Here is a 21,904-nt window from a genome sequence, read left to right as displayed (position 1 = left end):
CCCCCATCCAGACCCTAACAGCCTCCAGGCACTGACACATCACGTCAACCACTTCACTGAGTTGGCACGGGGTGGACAGATACAACTGAGTATCGTCCGCATACTGATGATATTTTATCCCGTGCCGCCGAATGATCTCACCCAACGGCTTATGTAGATATTAAACAGGAGGGGGGACAGGACCGAACTCTGTGGCACCCCGTATTTCAGGGACCTAGGGGTCGACCTCTGCCCCCCAACCAACACCGATTGCAACCTGTCCGAGAGATAGGAGGAGAACCACCGAAGAACGGTGCCTCCCACCCCCACCTCCCGTAATCGCTGCAGAAGGATACCATGGTCGATGGTATCGAAGGCCGCTGAGAGGTCAAGAAGCACTAGGACGGAGGCATGACCTCCGTCCCTGGCTCTCCAGAGATCATCGGTCAGTGCGACCAAAGCGGTTTCCGTGCTGTAGCCAGGCCTGAATCCGGACTGAAAGGGATCTAGATAATCGGTTTCATCCAAGGACCGCCGGAGCTGAGAGGCCACCACTTTCTCAACAACCTTCCCAACAAAGGGGAGGTTGGAGACTGGACAATAGTTATTTAATATGGCTGGATCTAGAGATGGCTTCTTCAGGAGGGGTCTCACCACCGCTGTCATAATAGAGGGGGAAAGAAGCCCTCCCGAAGGGAGGCGTTAACTATCGCCTGCATCCAGCCCCGTGTCACCTCCTTGCTGTTCGCGACCAGCCAGGAGGGGCACGGGTCCAGTGCACACGTGGAGGCGCTCACCGCTCCGATGGCCTTGTCCACTTCCTCAGGAGTAACAAGTTGAAAATCAATCCAAAGATGTTGCTCAAGGCCCTCCCCTGGTACCTCGGCTGGCTCTGCGCAATTGGAGTCCAGGTCTGTCCGAAGCCGAGCAACTTTGTCCGCGAGGAATTGGACGAACTCCTCAGCTCTACCTCGTAAAGGATTGCCTGTGTCCCTCCCATTCGGACATTATAAAGAACTGAGATGAGCTATTAAAGTAGGTTATGCAAAGCATTCAAAAGAGACGGTTCACAAAGCACATTACTGCAAACAAAACCTTTTTAAAATATTAAAAGCACTGCATTTTTCACAAACCTTTGAAAGCTGCTTGATTTTCTGCTGGTATGTATGCATGTGGAAACAACACTTCTGAGATCTCCAACAAAGTGAAGTGGCCATGACTGCATGTGTAGCCAGATACACTTTTTCAAACAGTCAGCTGGAGCTTGTGAAGAACGCTACTGCTTTAATGCTTTGAAGAGAAGTGTTCCTTTGGTGCTGATGTGCTTTGTGAAGCACTGTTTTCAAACACTCTGCCCGGACCTATTCAGCACGAGAGGAAAAGTGTCTATCTGTTGGACAGCTAAATAGCCCATTCACTTTATAAAGCATAACCAGAATAAAACATTTCTTTTTAGGTTTTGCTGAGTAACCGTGAAAAGGATGAGATAATTTCTTTGCGATCTACTGGCCTTGTTATAAAAACCATTCCTTCACATGAATTTGAAGGTAAAAGTTATGGTGGGTTGAGATGAGAACATATGTGGTTTTATTTGTTGGTATGGATTCTAGGTGAAAAGTTTGGCAATTTTGTAGCAATAGCAATAGCAGTAGACTTATATACCGCTTCATAGGGCTTTCAGCCCTCTCTAAGCGGTTTACAGAGAGTCAGCATATTGCCCCCAACAATCTGGGTCCTCATTTTACCCACCTTGGAAGGATGGAAGGCTGAGTCAACCCTGAGCCGGTGAGATTTGAACCGCTGAACTGCTGATCTAGCAGTAGCCTGCAGTGCTGCATTTAACCACTGCGCCACCTTGGCTCATGTAGAAATGCAAAACATGTTTTTTTCCCCATTATTTCCGTATTTGCCTATTTGTTTAGAAGTATAATATGTCTCCAAGGAATGGGGCAGAAAAAAAACAGTCTTGATTAGAAGAATAAACTGTTTGCATATTATCATGGAAGGGGGTGATGAAATCATCATATTCATTTAAAACAATAAAAAATGGATAGAATTAGGTTGAATATGATATACAGTAAAGATGTACGTATCATCCGTTAATAAATAGGTGTCAATGAAAACCATGCAAAAGAGGCAGGAAAAATATTTCTATAGAATGTTTCCTATACATTTTTATTTTTAAAAAGTCCAGCGTGTGTCTTCCTTACTGAATATAAAAACTCACATCTATAAAAACTGTTCTTACTGTGTTTTTCTCTTGTGTTTGTAAAAAGATTTATGGTCACTTTCTTAATAGAATTATAGATAATAAATGCGGCTATATAAATACATTTTACACTTAGCCTCAAGTCCCAAAGGCAATGTTGCGTCACTTTATAATTTTATTTACTGAATTGATTTTTCTTCTAGTTCTGCTAGTTTTATCTTACTACAGTATGTCCAAGCTGTATCATTTTTTTTAATGTTTTTAGTTTACTAATTCTGTATCCTGCCCAGAGAATTCTAACTTTTGAACGATAGAACAGTAGAATAAAATAAACTAAATTAGGATGTGGCTATTACTACCGCTAGACATGTGAAGAGGAGGAAAGGGCAAGGTCAATACTCATTAGTTCTTCATTTTTTTGCATTGTAGATCTAGTGTGCTTGACTGTAAATATTGATGAAGTCATAAAAACCTCAGGACGATCATATTCTGTAAGTGGTACTATGATTTTTCTGGAATAGAAGCCATAATGCTAATCAATACTAGGGGAAAAGTTATGGGAGAGATTTCTGGATTAGTTTGGTAAATCAGGAATTTGCAAAACTGTATTTCAAATGCAGTCTATTGCTAAATTGCTATTTGTGTCTGCTTGCTATTGGAGATGTTGCTTGATTAGAGTTTTTAGAATTTCAATTGGTTTAGCAATTTGTGCTCTTTTATTTTTTCCTTTTTTTCATTGTTCTTAAAAAAATAGACTTTCTCTTTAACTGGTTAAAGTTTGTGCCTATTAAATGTTTTATTAAATTATTAAAGCAAAAAAGCTCCCTGCTCCTATCTCACAATCGTCTATAGAATACATAGCAAATAATTTAAATATTATACTATAAAATGTGATTCTTCCAAGAATATTCAATGTATGGCTTTTGATTTAAAAAAAAATCTTAGCAGGTTATATGTTATCGTTCAGAGACAAGCTGTTTTGCTGAAGCTATTATATAGGTAATGATGAAAAAGAAAAATTAGCTAAGAACTGTTTATTTAATATATTATTGAGTGATATAAAGCAAATAGTTTCATTAAACCTTTAACAAGGACTATTTCCAGTCAAACCTCAGAATTTCTGGTATTTTCTGCCACATTAAAAAAAATCTGTTTTTAGGGAATGATGTTGTGAAAATGGTTAACCACCTTCTCTAAATGACCAATCATTTTACAACCATTCAAAATTATGACTGCCACAGAATGGGTATTATGATTTGTAAGGCAGCCCTGGCCATCATAAATGACACTGCCCCTCCTCTGTGGTTATATGATTAGCTTCTTGTGCACCAATTAACTTATGACTGGTTGTGATGTTCTGCAATCAGATGACTGCAATTCACAATGTTTTAACCCACTTTCAAATGAATGGGTTCACTTAACAGCCATGGCATTCGCTTAATGACTGCCACAAAAATTACTTCTCATCATGTGGGTGCCTTGACTTATGATCCAAATGATTTAAGATTGTATTCCTGGGCTCAATTATGGTCATATGTCAAGGACTACCTTTAATGCTAGAGCTCCAATCCATTAATGGCTCCCTGAGTAGATAATATTATTTTAAACTGAGGAAACTATAATCATATTTTTTCGGTGTTACATCAGGTTATTTGTAATGAAGGACAGCTTTCTAACACTGCATTTTATGATTTCCCAACACATGGATTATTTAGGTGTATTGAGAAAATGCTTAAAAATGGAAGGCATTTCAATACACATCTTTAATTAGATATACAGTAGGTTTGGCTGAAGTCCAATTTTTATAATCAGAACATCTTTCATTTTCTTTCAGTTAATGACAAATACTATACGAATGCGCAACATCAGTCTCAGAAGTACAGACCAAAGATCTTTTACTGTGTTCCTTGACAAGGATTCCAGGCGAGCCTATAAGAATGTTATCAGGTAATCTTTTTAATGAGCAATAATTATTGATTCTTCTTGGTCAGTTTCTGAAGTATGAGAATGTACAGCAAATCACCCTAAAAAGCATTCTCATTTACTTTACGTTTTCAAAGTAATTAAAAATACTTCGGAGATGTATGCTTAGCTGTTCTGATCAGACATTCTAGGCTGTTGATTATCACAGAAATTATATCCATTGCAAGTACAGTTAGTCCTCACTTACTCACTTACTCACTTACCAAGTTTAACAACCATTTGAAGTTACAACAGTTGAAAGAAATCCAGCTTTGCATCCAAGTCTCACACTTCTGCCCATCACAGTATCCCATGGCCATGCAATTGCCACTTGGGCCCTTCAACATCAGTGCACAATTATGTCTGTTGCAGTCTCATTGTCACATGATTTGTCAGAATTAGAGATAATGTTGAAGTGAAATTGCAAGTCACAGTCATGTGATGTCTCACTTTACAACCATGGTGATTTACTTAATGCTGAAAGCAGAAAGAAGACATAAATCTGGCATTGTCACATGGCATTTTGCTTAGTGACATGGCATTACAGGTCCCAATTTTAAACAGAAGGTGAGGCCTACCTGCATTAATGGGTGTAAGATCCTAACTCATCTTACATAACTACATGTCACTGTTGACAAGTGCCTCCCTACACCAAATTCACTAGGAAAAAATGATTGAAAAGAATTGTAGCTAACATATTCTAGCTAAGAGATACCTATTTTTTTCCTCAACTTCATCATCAAATATTATTATAAATTATAAATTATTATTGTGTGCTTAGAATACATGGATTGCAAATTAAACAACATTCCCCAATTTTTAAATGATATGGACTCACAAAGGAATTTTTGACATTAGAATTATGCATGTATCTTAGGTATTTAGTAATTGAAACTGTATTGGGTTTTGTTTTTGTTTTTTTGCAGTATTCAAGTGTTTCCCTGCCTAGAACCCAGCTACTGTTTGCAGAAATCAAGAACAAAACAGACCAACTTGAAAGAGGAAGAAGATGATGATAGTGGATTGGCCAAATACTTACCTAAGTCTTTACTCTTACCCATCAACACTTTTGCAGGCATTATTCGATAAAGAAGCTGACAATCCCAACTTTTCAAAATCTTTTGTTGAGTTTCATTAGGAATTGTTCCAGTGAAAGAGAGGGGTCAAGATGAAAAGAAACAAGTATTGCCAAAAGAACAAGACAGCTTTTTAGCAATAGAAAAAAGAAGATCCCATCCAATATAGGAACATTTTGTAGCTTTGCAATAGAATGTCAAGCGCAAGGAACCAGAACAACTCCATGAATAAACCAAAGCAGTTTATTTATTGTTGACCACCTGTTTACAAGAATATTGCCAGACTGACTGCATTCCTTTGAGAACCGGGGAATAAGGGCTTCACTAGTCTGGCCTTTGTCGCTTCCTGTCACAGACTGACAAAGCACTGTTGCACCTCTTTATCCCCCCTCTCCTTTAACCAGTGATCTTACCACATTGCATGAGATAAAGGAAAGTGAGCTCTGATGCAAAAGAAAACAAGGTATGAAATATTTAAGCTACTATACTGTGTTTCCTTTTCTACAGCAATTCTTTAGTAGCTGAAGAAAGAATGCCTTTCATTTTATCATGTGTATGGTAAATGTAATTAGATTCCTTATTGGGAGGTTTTAGTTAAATCTCAGCTGAGGCAGATGTTGTCGTAAATTTATGACAGATAAACTTATTCTAAAAAAACATAGATAAATAAGCTTTGTTCCAAAATTAAGAATTTAGATTCAATGCAATGTTCGCAATGTTTCTTTCATTAGAAAATAAGTGGAAGAATGTTAAACAAATGTGTGCATGAATTCTTATCATATAATCATATAAGGGTCACGGTGGTGATTACTTTTGCTGACTGTTGGCTGCCTACAGTTTGGCAGTTCGATTCTCACCAGGCTCAAGGTTGACTCAGCCCTCCAGCCTTCCAAGGGCGGTAAAGTGAGGACCCAGATTGTTGGGGAAAATATGCTGACACTGTAAACCATTTAGAGAGGGTTGTAAAGCACTGTGAAGCAGCATATGCCTAAGTGCTATTGCTATTATAGTAGTCAAGGAAACAAGAAAATTTGTAAATTGTATAATGACTGCTTTTATTTCTGACTGACCCCTTTTGCTTATCTATGAGCTATTCAGGACATTCAGTACATTCCCAGGAAGCTAGTATTTATTTCGGCAAGTCTTGCATAGCATCTCTCCTTGCTTTGGACATCTTGACCCCAATTGCAAGAAACCTAAATTGTGTTACTTGAATGTTCTGTTGTTATTCATCCCTCTTTCTCACTTCATCCTAAAATAATGTGTTTGTAACCTTCTATCCAATTGTTTTCCAACTTCATTGACATCTTTTCTCTGGCCCTGGAGTTACCTTAAGCCTGTTTCTCACTTAATCATGGGTCCCTTGTTTTTTTTAAAATTTGGTTATAAGACAAGATACAAAATATAAAAGTAAATAGGAAGGAAGTGGGCGGGGGGGGAGAAGAGGGAAGAGAAGCGAGAGCTGGGGAAAAGAAAAAAAAGCATTGACTTCTGCCTCCCTCTTTGCAGTAAAATAAAGCATTAACATCAAACCACAATTTTTGCTTTTTCATAGTAATACAAATTAACCATTTCTATCAGCATCTATGGGCCCCTTGGTTTTGATCTTGTTTTATGTCCTGTGATTTTCTCAGCCTCATTTCAGTCTCTTTTTAAAATTCCTTTATTCTCCAGTCACATTCTGTCTAGATAAATGTTTTTATATACAGATAAATATGGCCTTGAATTATCACAGGTGAATCCATGCAGTTTTCTTGGCAGTGTTACAAAAATAGTTTGTCACTGCCTTTTTCAGGGTCTTACCTGCACCACTACACCTTTGCAGTTTTAGTCTACTCTGGAATTCCCTGACAACCCTCTCATCTAAAAACTGACAGGGCAAACTGTTTAGCTCTTAATATCAGCCAGGCTCAGCTGGCTGCTGCCATCTACTTGTGATTTTATTTCTCTGTTACTATACAGATTACAAATTGTGATAATATATAAAACTCTCTCTATTTTGCTGCCCTGATGATTTTGGGAATTGTAATTTCATGAAATGCAGATAACCATACCTGAATTAGGTTGCTGAAGAGGCTTTGATTGGGAAATCCACCGTAGGTGACTATCCTGAAACACAGGAGTTATAAATGAAGGGATCATTCCTATATATGATGAACAGGACGACTAAATGATCAAAGTTGAATAAAGTTCAGGAGTATGTTCGTGCCTCCTACAGTATTCTTAAAATATTCTGTTTTTCATTTTGCTTATTGGCCCTCACTGGGTCCTCAGGATAGTTTAGGAAATAATACTACCAGTAAAATGAAACGACAGAAATAAAAATATATATAATAAAGTATGAATATCACAAGAGGAGAAAATGATCATTTTAGGGATATTACAAAAGTTTATCTGCTTTCTGCAGCCACTGCTATTACACTTTTTATGTTGCTTTCTATTCAAACCTGAATTAGCACACACTCTCCCTATAGATAACATGAATAGTTTACATGAGAGGAACAGACTGCAAATTTTATGCAGCATGATGTTGAGAGTTCTCAAAAGCAGTCTTTATACAGTTTTGTCTTTCTATTTTTGTAAGTAATGGATAGATAGGTATGGCCATAGGGTTCCTTTCAATTGCATAATCATTGTAAATAGACAAAACCTGGAATATGGAAGGGATCACATTCAACAGAGCAATAATGCAAAAAAAAAATAGGTTGAGCAATGGCTGATGGAAAAAACAGAGGATATAAAACTAATATTTTCATGAGCTGCTGCTTTCTTTTTAAGAAATAAAAGATAGAATTTTAAGCATGTATTAAAGGGTTTCCTAAACATGGTGCTGAAGCTAAATGTTTACAACCCAAAAGTTATTAGACTGTTTTGAATATTGAGTTCTATCTGTATTAAATGGATATGTACATTGTGTAAATACATTATAAATTATTTGTATAGTTATAACATCTGCTGGAAAGTGGCAGTCTTTAATTTCATTAAATTACTTTTTAAAAAGTTTAACATTATGTGTTCTTGTCATTTTTCTTCCTTAGACAATTGGAGGTTATAAATTGTTGCAATATAATCAGTGAATTGAGATATAAGGATCCAATATTGCTTCCAGAGTTATTAGAATTTGGGTGGAGGAAGGAAGGATCACATGGAGGAATCCTTCATTTAAGGCAAAGTAGCAGAAACTTTAAAGCTAGTATTTTTTCACTTTATTATGCAATATTATGAAATATAGTTTTGTGGGACTTTTTTCTCTAAAGAATTCAGTAGTTACATCAATTCAAAATAAAAGTAAATTGCACTAGTGAATAAACATATCACCTCCACCAAAAAGATTTGGGAACTAGGAATGTCGACAGGATTGCAAGACATTTTCATTCTAGAATAGGAACTGATTTTAGAAGATAAGCTTTTAAATACCAGTTTTAAAATGGTAATAATCCCTATCAATTATGTTTAATTTCAATTTATATATTCACAGCTCGGTGGTTGTGACAATATAATGAGCTGTACTTGATCGTCTCCATTTGAGCTGGGATGTGATATCCTTGGGAAACTTGGCAAGGGGGCATCATTATGGTGCCATGTTTTGTTACTGTTGTTCTAAGATTTTGAAACTTTTACGTTTCACAGTAAAACCTTTGTCCTACTTCGTTGCTTGTTATCCATGCTCCATTTACATTTTTACTGATTTGAATGACAGTTACATGTAACTCAACTGCTCTGAGAAAAAATGTTCATGGTTGCAGGATATATGCGAATTGTAAGATACATGTTTAGTAAAACAAATATCGCTTCTCTGCCCATTTCAAATCTTTTTATTTCCAATGCGTCCTTATTCGTATTCCCAACGAGCAAGAATTTGAAATTATTTAAGAGCAAGGGCGCTCACTTTTAGAGTGAGCCCCGTAAAGTATACTATATTTCAAATCCCGAGAGCAACTATGCGACCATCGGAGGGAGGACTTTGCAAAGGGGAAGAAGAAGCGACAGGCAGAAGGAAGACAAAGCTGGTCTCCGGCGCCTGAGAGGCCAAGGAAGGCGGTTAACGTGGCCGGGCGCCTTTTCCTACTTCCCAGAATGATTCCTCGTATCCTAGCAACGGTTTGTCCCGCCCCCTCCGACGGAGGATGAGGGAGCTTTCCAGCAGCTGTGCAGAGGCAGCAGGTGTACAACGCTCTGACAGGTACACCGGCGCATGCGCAGTCGGCGCGCTCGGGACCGCAGGCCGCCTAGTGTAGCGGAAGAAGCCGATTGCCCGTTGCTTTCAGGTAGGGGAGGCCCCGTGTCGGCTGCTGGAGTTCAGCGCCGGAGAGGCGACCGACTACAGAAGTTGCCATGGCAACGTCTCCAAGGTGCGGAGCTGAGGAGGGGAGCTCCCCGCGAGCACCGAGATGAGGCGCGTGGGGGTGGGGGAAGGGGCAGCCTCCCGCGTGGGGCGGGACTGTGGGTGCGGCTGGTGCTGAGCCGGGTGGAGGGCCAGGTTTCCAAGGGGGCTCCTTCACTCAGGGGCAGAATAAAAGGTCTCATGGGCTATTAATGACCAGAACCGGCATCAATAATCAGTATTTCACGGCCTCGTGAAACAAGGAGAAAATGGGCTGACTGTTATCTAGATAGCAACCCTCCTATCGCAGTGATTCTCAAAGCCATTTAGTTCCCCCCCCCCCCCCCGAAAGATGAAAAGCAATATTATTGCCATTAAAATAGATGGTTGTTAATATACAGCAAGGACTATTTTAAATGGTTGGCTAGACAAGGCTTTCTAACAAAATGCCCCCTCTTTTTAAAAACCTATCGTTCTCTCAAATATCCTTTTTGTGTATGTCTATATATGTATGTGTGTATTTGTACCGAAAGTGGCACAAGGTTAAATTTTATGTAGACGCTAATGCTGCCTTCATAAAATGTGGAGGCTGTGGTTTTTATATATAAATGGCCCAACTGGAGTTACAATTGGAATCTGATTATTTGCAGGATTATCAGTCTCATTCTGTAAATTCCAGCAGGGTTGACATCCTCCTCCATCCTATCAATTAGTTGATGTCACCTGATGTGATTCAAGAGGCCTATCTTCTCTGCCACAGCATCTCCTTATGGAGCATGCAGCCCCCAAATTTGGTTGGCCACAACATGGCCACCTTTAACAAGATCTACTTGCTCCTCAATAGGCTGATCGAAGATGGTATATGAATGTGTGGCAACTATTATGAGTTGTTATCTATCTGGCACTCATAATCATGTTTTATTATCTTTATTATGTTATCTTTTTCCTTTATGTTTTTAACCTTTGTTAGTTGCTCAAAGTCCCCTGGCAAGTGGGCAGACATAAACATTGAAAAATAAGTCCATCCATCTACTATCTGCACTGCAACAATCCAGAGGATGCTGGAAGGTGGCTACAGAAAACATTAGCACTAATCTTCTGGACTTTTGCAGCCCAGCTATGCTACTTTTAGTTCTTATATTTATAAGATCATAGATCCCAACTTAATCCAACATTTTCTTAAAGCAATAGCCATCTAGCTATTCTTTATGGCTACCCATAAAGAAAAGGTATCCCAATTGTTATCCCACAACTGTTATTTGGAGGCTTACTATATTAAATCTATATGCAATGTTTTATCTTCAAGACTTGTAAAACCAGTTCTCTGATTTTTTTTTCCAATCTTCCTTTAAATCAATCCAAATTAGTGGCTATTGTCATATCTTGCAGTAATGAATTACAGACCTTATGATGCACAGCAGAAATGCTTTCTTCTGCTTGTTTTAAGTCTCCTTCTAATTAGGTTTATTTGATGACCGTAGTCCTGGTGTTCTTAGAGGAGGAGATAAAATCATATCCTTGTTCAGCTTTCGGGGCATTATTTTCTACATAGTTACATTGAATGCTGTTTGTTATTTGATTGGTTCCTTCAAGCAATTTGAAGAAAGCCTTCTGGAACTCTTCACAATTGTGTTTGGCTCTGCAAATTGGCTCTGAAAATATGGCCAGCTTACTGTTTCCTCCAAATTATCAATATTTGTAAAACACTAATTTCAGTTGCACTTCAGTTTACTTCCTTATCCATGTATACTGTAGTTCAATTTTTACTTTCTGTTTATAACTAGTTTATAATCAGGTAGTTTCTTTCATCCCATGATTATTGCTGTGCTTATTCAAAAGCTTTTGATGAGACGCTCACAAAATATAAGCAATTTCTAATAAGTCACATGAAACCACAAAGACAGGTTGTGCCTATGAACACTTAAGTGTTCCACAGTCCTCCTGTAGAATAAATATACCAGTAGTTTCTGAAAACAAAATTGTTCATATTGTCTGCTCTTTCCTTATTGAAGAGTGGTTTTGTTATACCTTACTATATTTATATCTCACTATATTTTCTTCACAGTTACCAATACAGTTCAATATTTGTTACTGGACAAAGACTTCTATTGTTTTCCTCTACAAAGGAAATAATGTCATTCTTCTGTTCTGATTCATGTGATCCTATGTGAATAGAAGCTTCTGATATTACCTGTTCTCTAGTTAGGGTAAAATTATATAAAATTTCCACTAAACTAAAACACAATTGACTCTGACCCACCCACCTCCATTTAGTTTTGAAATAGGAATGACATCTTTATGTTTGTTGTTTGAAGGAGCCTTTTAAGAAGGACTTCTGGCATTTTTATTATACCATTTTCTAAGGCATGGCATTAAAGTAGTATTGTAGCAGATGCAGAATAATGCTGTAAATAGTGTTTTTTAAGAATAGATTATTACAAAACTCTGAATTTATTTCCACTCACATAGGATTGACAGACACCTAATACTTTTTATCATGGATTTACAGGTCTCAACTGGCATCTTCTCTTTCTATCCCACTAGACATTACAAAATGCTTCATTCTTAAGGTTATCATCAGGCCCAGCTGTACCCATCAAGGAAACTATTTTTTAATGGTAGTGTAAAAATTTTCAGATTTGGACCTTCGAATTTGAAAAGCAATAACAGGATCATGGTAATGTTTTGAGCTGGAAAAATACTCTTGAGCTTAAAACATTTTGTTTTGTACTAAAACTTTCCAAATTGATGGATACAGTCAATTTGGAAAGAAAATAGCTGTTTCACACTCAAATCAACTGTTATGTGGATTACAAATTCACTTTCAAAGCATTTTGTAAAACTGTAATTTTAATATTTTGGCTCTTATTCAATTTCCTATTGCTGACTGATATGGGAGCTTGGTATTATTTATATTTGATTTGATTCTAGAATCCTAATTCTGTGCTAATGCCAAAGCTAATGATAATCAAAAATTTGAAATATTTGTTTATAATGTTATCTCTCATTATTTCTTTTATCTTCATTTTTTGTTTCCATGATAATACAAGTTAGTCTGAAGTGTTTTATTTTTGTCTCTTTCTCCAATCCTAGCTTCTAAAATATATATTATTTAATGAAATAGATAAATTCAGTAACTTGACTCTTAAAATTATTTAAAAATGTGTCTATCAAAAAAGTGCTATTGTATATTTTCAGTACCCTGTGATATGAATTTATATACTATATATAGCAAATGCAATGTTTGTCATTAATTGCACTGGATCCCAATACAACACTTTCCAACATAAATGGTAACATTTTTCATCTAAAATAATTTTTACTTTATGGCACATATATTATAAATTTTGAAATATTATTTATTTTTCACATTCTGTATCATTTTTTTAACAATATTACTGGTGACTGATGCCTCTCTTTCATACTATTTTAAATTTATACACACATACATATACAGACATACACACACTGTTTTGGATTGTTAGCTTTTTTGTTATTTTTTAAAAAGGATTTTGTTGCAATTCTGTATGTAAGCGTCCCTTTGAATTTTAAAAGTTAACAATTTTGTCTTCTTTTTATATAAGAAATGCCCTTTATTTTACTTTGAAAAAAGCTTAGAATAAAGGTAATCCTAATCAAACAGAACTGTAATTCTGTTTATCTACAGTACTCTGAAATCAGCATCAATAAATTAAATGGGCCAAGTAATTGTATAGAAGATTATAGTTTAAGGTAATCAACACATTAAAAAAATATATTTTCTTGATCCAGAACTTAGGTTTTATTTTCATGACTTCCTAAAATGTATCTTATGGACAATGTTTTTCTGTGACAAACCAGTTATGATGTTATTGCTATTGTATTTATAGTTGCACTAAAGGTTTGAGTAGTGAAGTTCAGTCATATCAAATTAAGAAAACTTCAACATATTTGTCCTATTTTTTAAATCTGACTTTGCTTTATTAATTTGCAGGGCAAAAGTGGGAACACAGACTGCTTCTGAAGCCATGAGTACAAATAACCAATGGGATGTAAACAAAGCACTTACACTTGCTAGTCTTTTCCATTTTCTTTATGGTGCCGGAAATGCTTGTGCAATCCCATTTTTAACTCTCTACTTTCGGCAGCTTGGGCTGACTGCACCTCTAGTAGGGATTATAATAGGACTCAAACATTTAATCACTTCTCTTTGGGCCCCACTATGTTCCTATCTATCAAAAACCCACAATAAAAGGAAAGTATTTATTAGTGGATCATTATTTTGCTCAGTTGGAACAGGTTTGCTACTTACACTCATTCCACCAGTGAATAAAGATATTATCTATAAATATTGCAACATGAGCCAGCATCCCACTAAACTGACTACAACGCAAGTGCCTGATATAAATATGAATCATCCGAGTGCAATGAATGGAAACTCTTTTGCCGATAACAAAGTATGGTCTACAGAATCACTTGGAATGATCTCAAAGGACCAAGAGTCTAGGAGAAAACCAACAGTAATGTATACCACATTCAAAATGAAAAGTATAAAAACTCCTATAATAAACCAAGGTGGCAATGATGTTGATATAAAGCCACAGCAATTCATAGATGCTTCTTCTGGTGTGACATCTGGTATTTCCGGGGAAGCTATTGTTCCAGCAGAGCAAAATTTGGAAACAACTACTGTAAGTGTACCTTTGAAAGAAACTGCTGGCATCATGACTATTGAAGAAAATGCTGACAAAAATGACTCAAGAAGAAATAGTAACTTCCAATTTTACCCAATCCCATTACCTGTTACAGAGGTACCTTACGTACTGAAAAATCTATCAGGGCGCAGGGAAAGAGCCCAAGATACAAGCTCTCAGTTACTTCAGGGTACTGAGTTCTTGGACAGTGAGCACCAGGTCTTCCTTATGGTGTTAGGTGCTGTTGTCCTTTGGGAGCTGCTCGCTGGACCACTTGAGTGGATGGTGGATGACAGTCTCTATGAATACCTTGACTTTGTGGATGCTGCTGACAGATATGAGAACCTTTGGATCTGGAGCTACCTAGGAGCATCTCTGGGTGTCTGCAGCACTGCAATATTTGTGGATCAATTGAATTGCTTTTTGAACACTAATATTCCACGTTTTGCAGTGCATTTTTATGGCTATGCCTTGTTCATGACACTGACATTACTGGTCAGTACCTTCTTTCCCATTTACATGTCAGAAAAAAATGAACATGTCAATAAAACAGTCAAAGCTTTGAACCTCATTGGAAATGACGGTAGAACCATCCTGTGTGCTGTCACCATCTTCCTCACAGGAGCTATTGGGTCAACTGTGCAGAACTTTCTTTTCTGGCAAATGCAAGATCAAGGCAGTCATGAATTATTCATGGGTCTCTCGGTGACTATTGGACTGATTGCTGAAATCCTGCTTTATATCTACAAAAGCAAACTGCTAAAGGCTCTCTCTGGTGGTGGCACACTTGCCTTGGGATTAAGTTGCCTGGCAGTACAACTGCTCTACTATTCTTTCCTCTGGAATTCCTGGGCCGTGCTGCCAATCCAGGTCTTCTGCGCCTTCAGCAATGGTGCATTATGGTGGGCAGTGAATTTGATGACAGACGACGTTGCCACTCCTGGTACAGAAAGGTCTCTGCACTTGGTCCTTCAAGGCCTCTCTCATGGATGTGGAGCCAGTTTAGGCAGCTTTGCAGGAGGGTTTGTTGTGAACAGCTTTGGTTTAGCAATGCTCTACAGAGCATGTGCCATTACCTTAATATTATGGCTAGTTTTGTTCTTGGTTGTTCAATCTAAATTACCACGACAGAAAAGGATTAATTATTCCCGTCTCTTAGCTGCAGATTCTAGTGATATGAGTGATTCTGATTATGATGAAGAAAAAGAAAGGGACTGGCTTGTAAAAGCTATGAAAGATGACAACTTTGCTAAGCATTGGTAACTAATACTGGATTTCAACGGTCACTTTATCAGAAAGTAGACTACGGAGAATTAGGGTGAAGTTTTTAGAAATAATCCATTCTGTAAGAATTTATTCTATTGGAAGTCAATTTTACAATGTACATATTTGCTCAGGAAATTATTATAAAGATTTTATAAAGATTTTATTTTCTTAAGATTAATTTATTGTACATATTTATAGCAAATCTGCTTTTCTAAAATGTTTATTTTCAAAACTAGGGAAAGAGGGCTTTCAACAGAAATACTGTGAAGGTTTTTTTTTCTCTTTATGAGAATTGGCTTTATGGAGAGTGATCATTTTTTAAAACAAAGAATTCTTGCATAAAATGCTTCCCTTCTTTTAATCACAATTAGTTACTTTAAAAATGTTCTGCTTGCTTTTCTTTTTAAAATTAAAGGTCATTACAGATATTTCAATATTTTGAAAACAGCTGAAATTCTTGGACACTATCTAATTCTTTGGAATGGTATTTTTCTTAAATCTACAAGATACATTTGATGTAATGTTTAAAATGTTCATATATTAAAATATTTTCCCCAATAGATGAAATATGACCATAAAACCCTCACAAACATTAGGGGTTATAAATTAGAATGGTCACTTATTTCCTGTCTAAATGGAAGACAAACATGCATAGCAAATTGTACATGCAAATTTATATTTATATATTGTAAATCTAGAGATATATAGAAATATAATGTATCTCACCATAATGAAGGAGACTGGTACTTAGGTGGTGATGATTTTAGCTGCTACTTTCCCTTTTTGTTGTCTTTTAAACCAGATTTGGCCTTTGAATAGAAGATTATTCTCTATAAAATGTGGTCACACAAGCAGTTTATACATGGCTTTATCATTCTATCTTGTATTAATAATATTTAGAAAATTCTCGTGTTTCTATACATCTTCGGGATACATGAAAATATTATTTTGGTTTTTTTTCCTGTATATTATATTTTTCCAGTATAAAATAGGACCTTTTGTAAGTATCAGAGAGTTTGTCTAAATACACAGCTATAATACAATCTGGTTTAAGAGATTTCTTTATTCAGAACAAAAAGGCAATAATAATAAACTGCTTTGTGGGCTACAGTCTCACAGTAAAGCACCTGATTACCAACAAGCTGTTAATCAGAAAATGCATACCTAACAATAATTTCCTTTATATGTACAATTACTGAAGAATGGACTAAAGTTTCAGAAGAATGTTGTAAGAATCATGGAAAAAATAATATTTCCAATTTCATATTCAGGAGAAATAAATTTACATGCAATCTTCACAAGTTTTGCTCCCATTTTGCAGTTAATATTAAGCATCAGTTCACTCTATTTTTTCCAATAAAAACTGTTGCTGCTAACAAGTTGCCTTTTCATTGGAAGAAGTTTGGCTTCTCATTACAACAACAAAATAAAAATCCATCCGTAGATCTTGGAAATGGAAATTGCTTGGGTGATTACAAATATTTTTTATGGTTTTATTTAAAATCTTACATATTTAGCAAAGGAATGTAAATTGGGAGATTAGAAATAAATATAGGAGTTCCATTTTTTAGAATCTGCAATATCGTAACTTACAGAATTTAAACTGATCAAACTACAGACGTAGGTCTACCTCCTTTTGCCATTCTCAGCTTTTTTTTTTAATAAGGTGCTTATGATTTCAAATTGAAAATTCACTCAATTCCATATGTATGCATTATCAAGCAATTTTAAATAAATGTTTGTGTGCATGGTACACATAAATAGTGCATACTTATACTTAGCTAAGAAAATCGTATTAGTGCATTCTATAGTTATAAAATAATAGTTTCCCATTTCTGGTAAACACAAGGAATGCACCTTCTTTCCATTTATTATAAAAACTGATTATTGATGTAAAAATGAGGAAAAAACATTGATTTGCCACACAGTATTATGTTCTCAGTTTGGCTGAGGACAGTATAATAATTAGATAGGGGAAGGAGACATAATTTATATTTATCAGTAATAAATAGATCACATTCCAGATTGCCAGTTAAGGGTTATCTCTGGGGCAGATTTACTTTGTAATATACAGACTTTGTAAATAGTAAACTTGTACAATGGATTTATTCTATTGCCAGAGTTGTTTTGAATTGTTATTTAGTCAATTATTATTTTAATATTTCCTTTCCTAAAAATCAAAGTCAAAATATATAACAGTATTTGCCTTTAAATATATTTGGATTTCCAATTGTTGCATAATTATCATAGAAATGAATTTATATGTATTACTATGCCATATATCCTTGTGAATGAAATTATACTACTATACTTCTAAGACTCTCATCGCTGGAGGTCTGAATGCTGGTGCTGGAGAAAGAGATGCAGGTAATCATCTACTTATGACCATATTGAGCCCAACACTTACGCTGCTAAACAAAACAGACGCTAAGTAAGCTTTGCCCCATTTTACAACCTTTCTTGCCATAGTTGTTAAATTAATCACTGCAGTTGTTAAGTTAGTAACACAGTAGTTAAGTGAATTTGGCTTCCCCAACTGATTCTTTTTATAACTTGGCACCATATTTTTGAACATTACACACCCTTCACAGGCAAAGTATTCACAATGCAAATTTTGAAAGAGTGTTTCACCTTGATGAAGCAACCCTTTGAATATGCTTGTCAAACAACAGTCCACTGTTTTGTATTCCTTTTGTGTTGCTTTAGGGTCTCTAGTATTTCTAGAGGTAAAATATCTGTGCCTATTTCCATTCCAGATTAGACACTTTTATGCATGCCCATAGGTCTCTCCTGGCTATAGCACTGCTGTATGAAGTCTTGAGGTGACATAAAGCACCTTTTCATGCAGAATTGCACCACCCCCTCAACAAACTATCACCTCCATAGTGTGAAGCATCTTATTTAGGCCAAGTACTGATCTGAGAGAAAACTTTGCAGGAAAATCTTGACATTCCTACCTGATTCTGCATAATTGCATCAATTTTTGTGTAAAACAAAGCAATCTCATCATGTGCCATAAGTTTGCTAGTCATGCCAATAACAAAACATTCAGCATTGCTTGCCAAGAACTGATAATAAAGCATAAACCGCTTAACTGACAAACATTATTTGCAACCATTTTTATGTAATTTGCTGACAAATCTCACAAGATCCAGCAACCTAAAAGATTTTTTTGTACAATAAGCCATCATTCCATGTATATAAATAAATCAATTTATTTATAAATAATAAAATAAATCCATTTTTCTGCTTAAAAGGAGAGTATTATTTTACACTGATCCCAACCTTGTAAATACATTCTGTTTTGTATGTCAATGACAGGAATTATGCTAGAAATTGGTTTTATCTTAGGCAAAGTCAGCTACTGTATGTAATCTGGGGCCAGTCTTTATCTCCTCTCTCTCAACCTCAGGAAGAAAACAATGGTAAAGTACTTCCAAAATCTTGCCAAGAAAAGAGACTTCTTGAGACAATCACTAGAAGCCAATGCTGAATCAGAGGCACACACATATTAAAAAATCATACCTGCCTATTATCTGAATATAATGCAGATATTAATTTTGAATGGCAGAGAAACTTTGATTGTTAAACTAGTCATAATTAATGTAATAAACTCATCTTCTGATATGCCCTCTGTAATCCTAAAGATGCTTCCTGAAATCTTTGAACCTTGACTTGTTTCATCATTATTGATGAACCTAAATATGAACAAGTCTTTCACATACATTCATTGGGTAGAGTGTCTCAAAGGAAACGGATAGTCTATGATTTGTTTAAGATTTCAGTTTGCCAGGTACCAGGTTTCTCAAGAGAAATATATTAACAACAACAACAAAAGTCTAGGAGAGATGTTCCTCATAATTTGTTCTGAAAATACATGAATCAACCTGACTTTTTTCAGACTATTTGCTATGCTATTTGCTGAAAAGAAACTCAGCAGTGAATTTATGATGAAGTACGGTATCGGCCCATGATGGCGAGCCTATGGGACATAGGCCACAGGTGGCACACGGAGCCATTTCTGATGGCACAGCATGCACGCTCGCCAGCTGATTTTGGCCTTATTTTGGGGGCATTTTTCAGCCTCCAGAGACTTTAGGAGCGAGAAAAACAGCCCAACGTGCAAACCGGAAGTTGGAAAATGAGCCATTTTTGGTCTCTGAAGGGCCTCTGGAGGGGTGGGGGAGGCCGTTTTTGCCCTCTCCAGGCTTCTAGAAAGCCTCTGGTCCACTGTGCCATCACGTGCCAAAAGCGGGGGGGAGGGCGACGGCGTTGCATGCACATGGGGGGCACTTACACATGCATGCAGGGCGATCGTGCGCATGCGTGGGGCAGGGTGCATAGAATTATGGGTGTGGGCACATGCACGCATGACCCCCCATGGTCCCCCCACTTTTGGCACTCAATGGCAAAAAGGTTAGCCATCACTGGTATAGGCCAAAGGGCTGACATATTTTGAACTGCATATTTTTCCCAATTCTGCTTTTAGCAAATAGGTCACATTCTCTTTTTCTATGGAGCAGGTGACAGCAACAATATTATTTGTTCTTCTCTACCTCCTCCTCCAATATCATCCATAATTATACTGAATTTTAAAATATCCAAATGGGATTTTTCAATGAATGCAAAATTTAGGGGTCTAATATGGGACAGATTCTGTCCAGCACAGAGGGTTCCGGGGAAGCTAGAAGACCAGAAGAGGAGCGACCAAGTTCTGTTTCCCTCTGTTAGGCAAGGACAGACAGAGGGGAAAAGGCATTATTCATGCAGGAATAGAGTCTTTAGAAATAGAAATGTATGTGTTCAGGTGACTACAAAGGTGGGTTGCTCCCAGTTCGGCTTGGTTTGACTAAGCCAGTAGTGGAATTCAAGTCTGGGTTGCACAACTGGCAGCAACCCAGGCCTTCCATGCCCCTGAACCGGTTCCCTTGCCACCGCTGGGCCGCCGCAATTTTGGTTTTTAGTGACTGCACATGCACAGTTCACTGTAAATTGTTCTGTGCATGTGCGAAGAACAGTTTACATTGAACAGTGCACACGTGCTAGTTGCGCACAGATTGCAAACCAGTAGTATAACTGGCAGCAACCCACCCCTGGGTGACTACATTAAAAAACCTTTAAGCTACACAATTTCTAGAAGAGGAATAATAATATTGTACAGTACATTTTAAATCTAAAGCCATGACTTCATTCCGGATCAAAATATAGGGAGTGTCCAGGGCTGGCTGACCCAGTAAATAATTTTGCTGAAGAAAATTGCTCAGATTGAAAGTATTTGTTTTAATAAAATGGATAGCACTCTCAAGAGGTGTTTTGCATTGTTTTTCACCAAAATGGATAAAAACTATGAAACCACTATTATCACATTCAGCAGTCAACTTTAAATTCCTTGTTCACCTAAAATAATTCTTATTTTACACACACATTATCTAAATCAACACATGTACAACATTATTTTCTCATACATTTCTCCATTGCATGCTGAAAATCAAAACTCTGTTCTACACACACTCTACTCAGTGCAACATTATACTGCACTTTTGCTCACAGGATAGTTAAGTAATCATCTGGGCTCCGGAAATGTCAGTTAAGGAAATGTTAAGGAGGTGGCACCAGGATGTGACTATGACTATCTTAGAGAACAAATCCCAATTCACAAATAACCAGAAATGATAGGCTTGAACAGTGAACCAAAGTACTCTCAAAAACATAAACATCAATAGTAGATCAGATTCTTCCATCATCTGTTCTATCATTCAACCCCAATGCTGTCTAGTGGAATTCCCTACTGGAAAATCCATAAGGAGAACATGAGCTTCTCCTGCTTTCTTCTCAATCAGGTATCTTAGCAACTGATGTTTGGAGGCATGTTTCCTTAGATACCAGGATAATAGATAGAAATAATCTTAATATTTGTTCATATTTCTTTTTAAAGTCTTCTAATCTGATAGCCACTGCTAGACGATTAGGTAATTTATTCCTCAATTTAATCATGCCCATTGAAACTGGATTATCTTGATACTCAGGCTAAGCATTTCTGGATCTGACTAAATGCTCTCTAATCCACAGTAGCATTTTTGATGCAAATTCAGCATATAGGATATGACACAAAGTGAATGGGGACATCCTTTCTAGGACATTGGATTTTTATTTATTTGTTTATTTTTTTGGTAAGGTAAAGGTTCCCCTTGCACATATGTGCTAGTCATATGTCACCGACTCTAGGGGATGTGTGTGCTCATCTCTGTTTCAAAGCCAAACAGCCAGCGCTGTCTGAAGATATCTCCGTGGTCATGTGGCCAGTATGATTAAATGCCGAAGGTGCACAAAACGCTGTTACCTTCCCACCAAAGGTGGTTCCTATTTTTCTATTTTCATTTTTACATGCTTTCAAACTGCTAGGTTGGCAGAAGTT

General features: G+C 36.8%; 2 protein-coding genes across 6 annotated transcripts in view; both read left to right on the top strand.

The window, feature by feature from the left end:
- The window catches only part of PIK3R6 (phosphoinositide-3-kinase regulatory subunit 6), a 36,184-nt gene extending 27,952 nt beyond the window's left edge, over positions 1-8,232 (top strand). The window contains exons 17-20 of one of the 2 annotated variants that reach the window (XM_087709786.1): positions 1,436-1,526; positions 2,618-2,679; positions 4,023-4,135; positions 5,077-8,232. In XM_087709786.1, coding sequence (XP_087565912.1) covers positions 1,436-1,526; positions 2,618-2,679; positions 4,023-4,135; positions 5,077-5,239 — 429 coding nt within the window. In that variant the 3' untranslated portion in view covers positions 5,240-8,232. Of the gene's footprint in view, positions 1-1,435; positions 1,539-2,617; positions 2,680-4,022; positions 4,136-5,076 lie in introns of both variants that reach the window. The other variant, XM_087709785.1, reaches the window with a different exon arrangement.
- MFSD6L (major facilitator superfamily domain containing 6 like) lies at positions 5,565-16,865 on the top strand. 4 transcript variants are annotated; one of them, XM_014055871.2, is made up of 2 exons: positions 5,565-5,689; positions 13,524-16,865. In XM_014055871.2, exons 1-2 carry the CDS (start codon positions 5,673-5,675, stop codon positions 15,484-15,486), a joined length of 1,980 nt encoding a protein of 659 aa, XP_013911346.2. In that variant the 5' UTR covers positions 5,565-5,672; the 3' UTR covers positions 15,487-16,865. The 4 variants fall into 4 exon arrangements, with proteins under 4 accessions (XP_013911346.2, XP_013911360.2, XP_013911337.2 ...); XM_014055885.2 differs by lacking the exon at positions 5,565-5,689 and adding an exon at positions 9,401-9,494; XM_014055862.2 differs by lacking the exon at positions 5,565-5,689 and adding an exon at positions 9,421-9,578.
- The last annotated feature ends 5,039 nt before the right edge of the window (positions 16,866-21,904 follow it).

The sequence above is a fragment of the Thamnophis sirtalis genome, unplaced genomic scaffold (assembly GCF_051295495.1).
Source record: "Thamnophis sirtalis isolate CommonGarterSnake01/CBP01778 unplaced genomic scaffold, rThaSir2_p1.2 scaffold_3, whole genome shotgun sequence".
Taxonomy (NCBI): Eukaryota; Metazoa; Chordata; class Lepidosauria; order Squamata; family Natricidae; genus Thamnophis; species Thamnophis sirtalis.
This window is presented reverse-complemented; position numbering and strand designations above follow the sequence as displayed.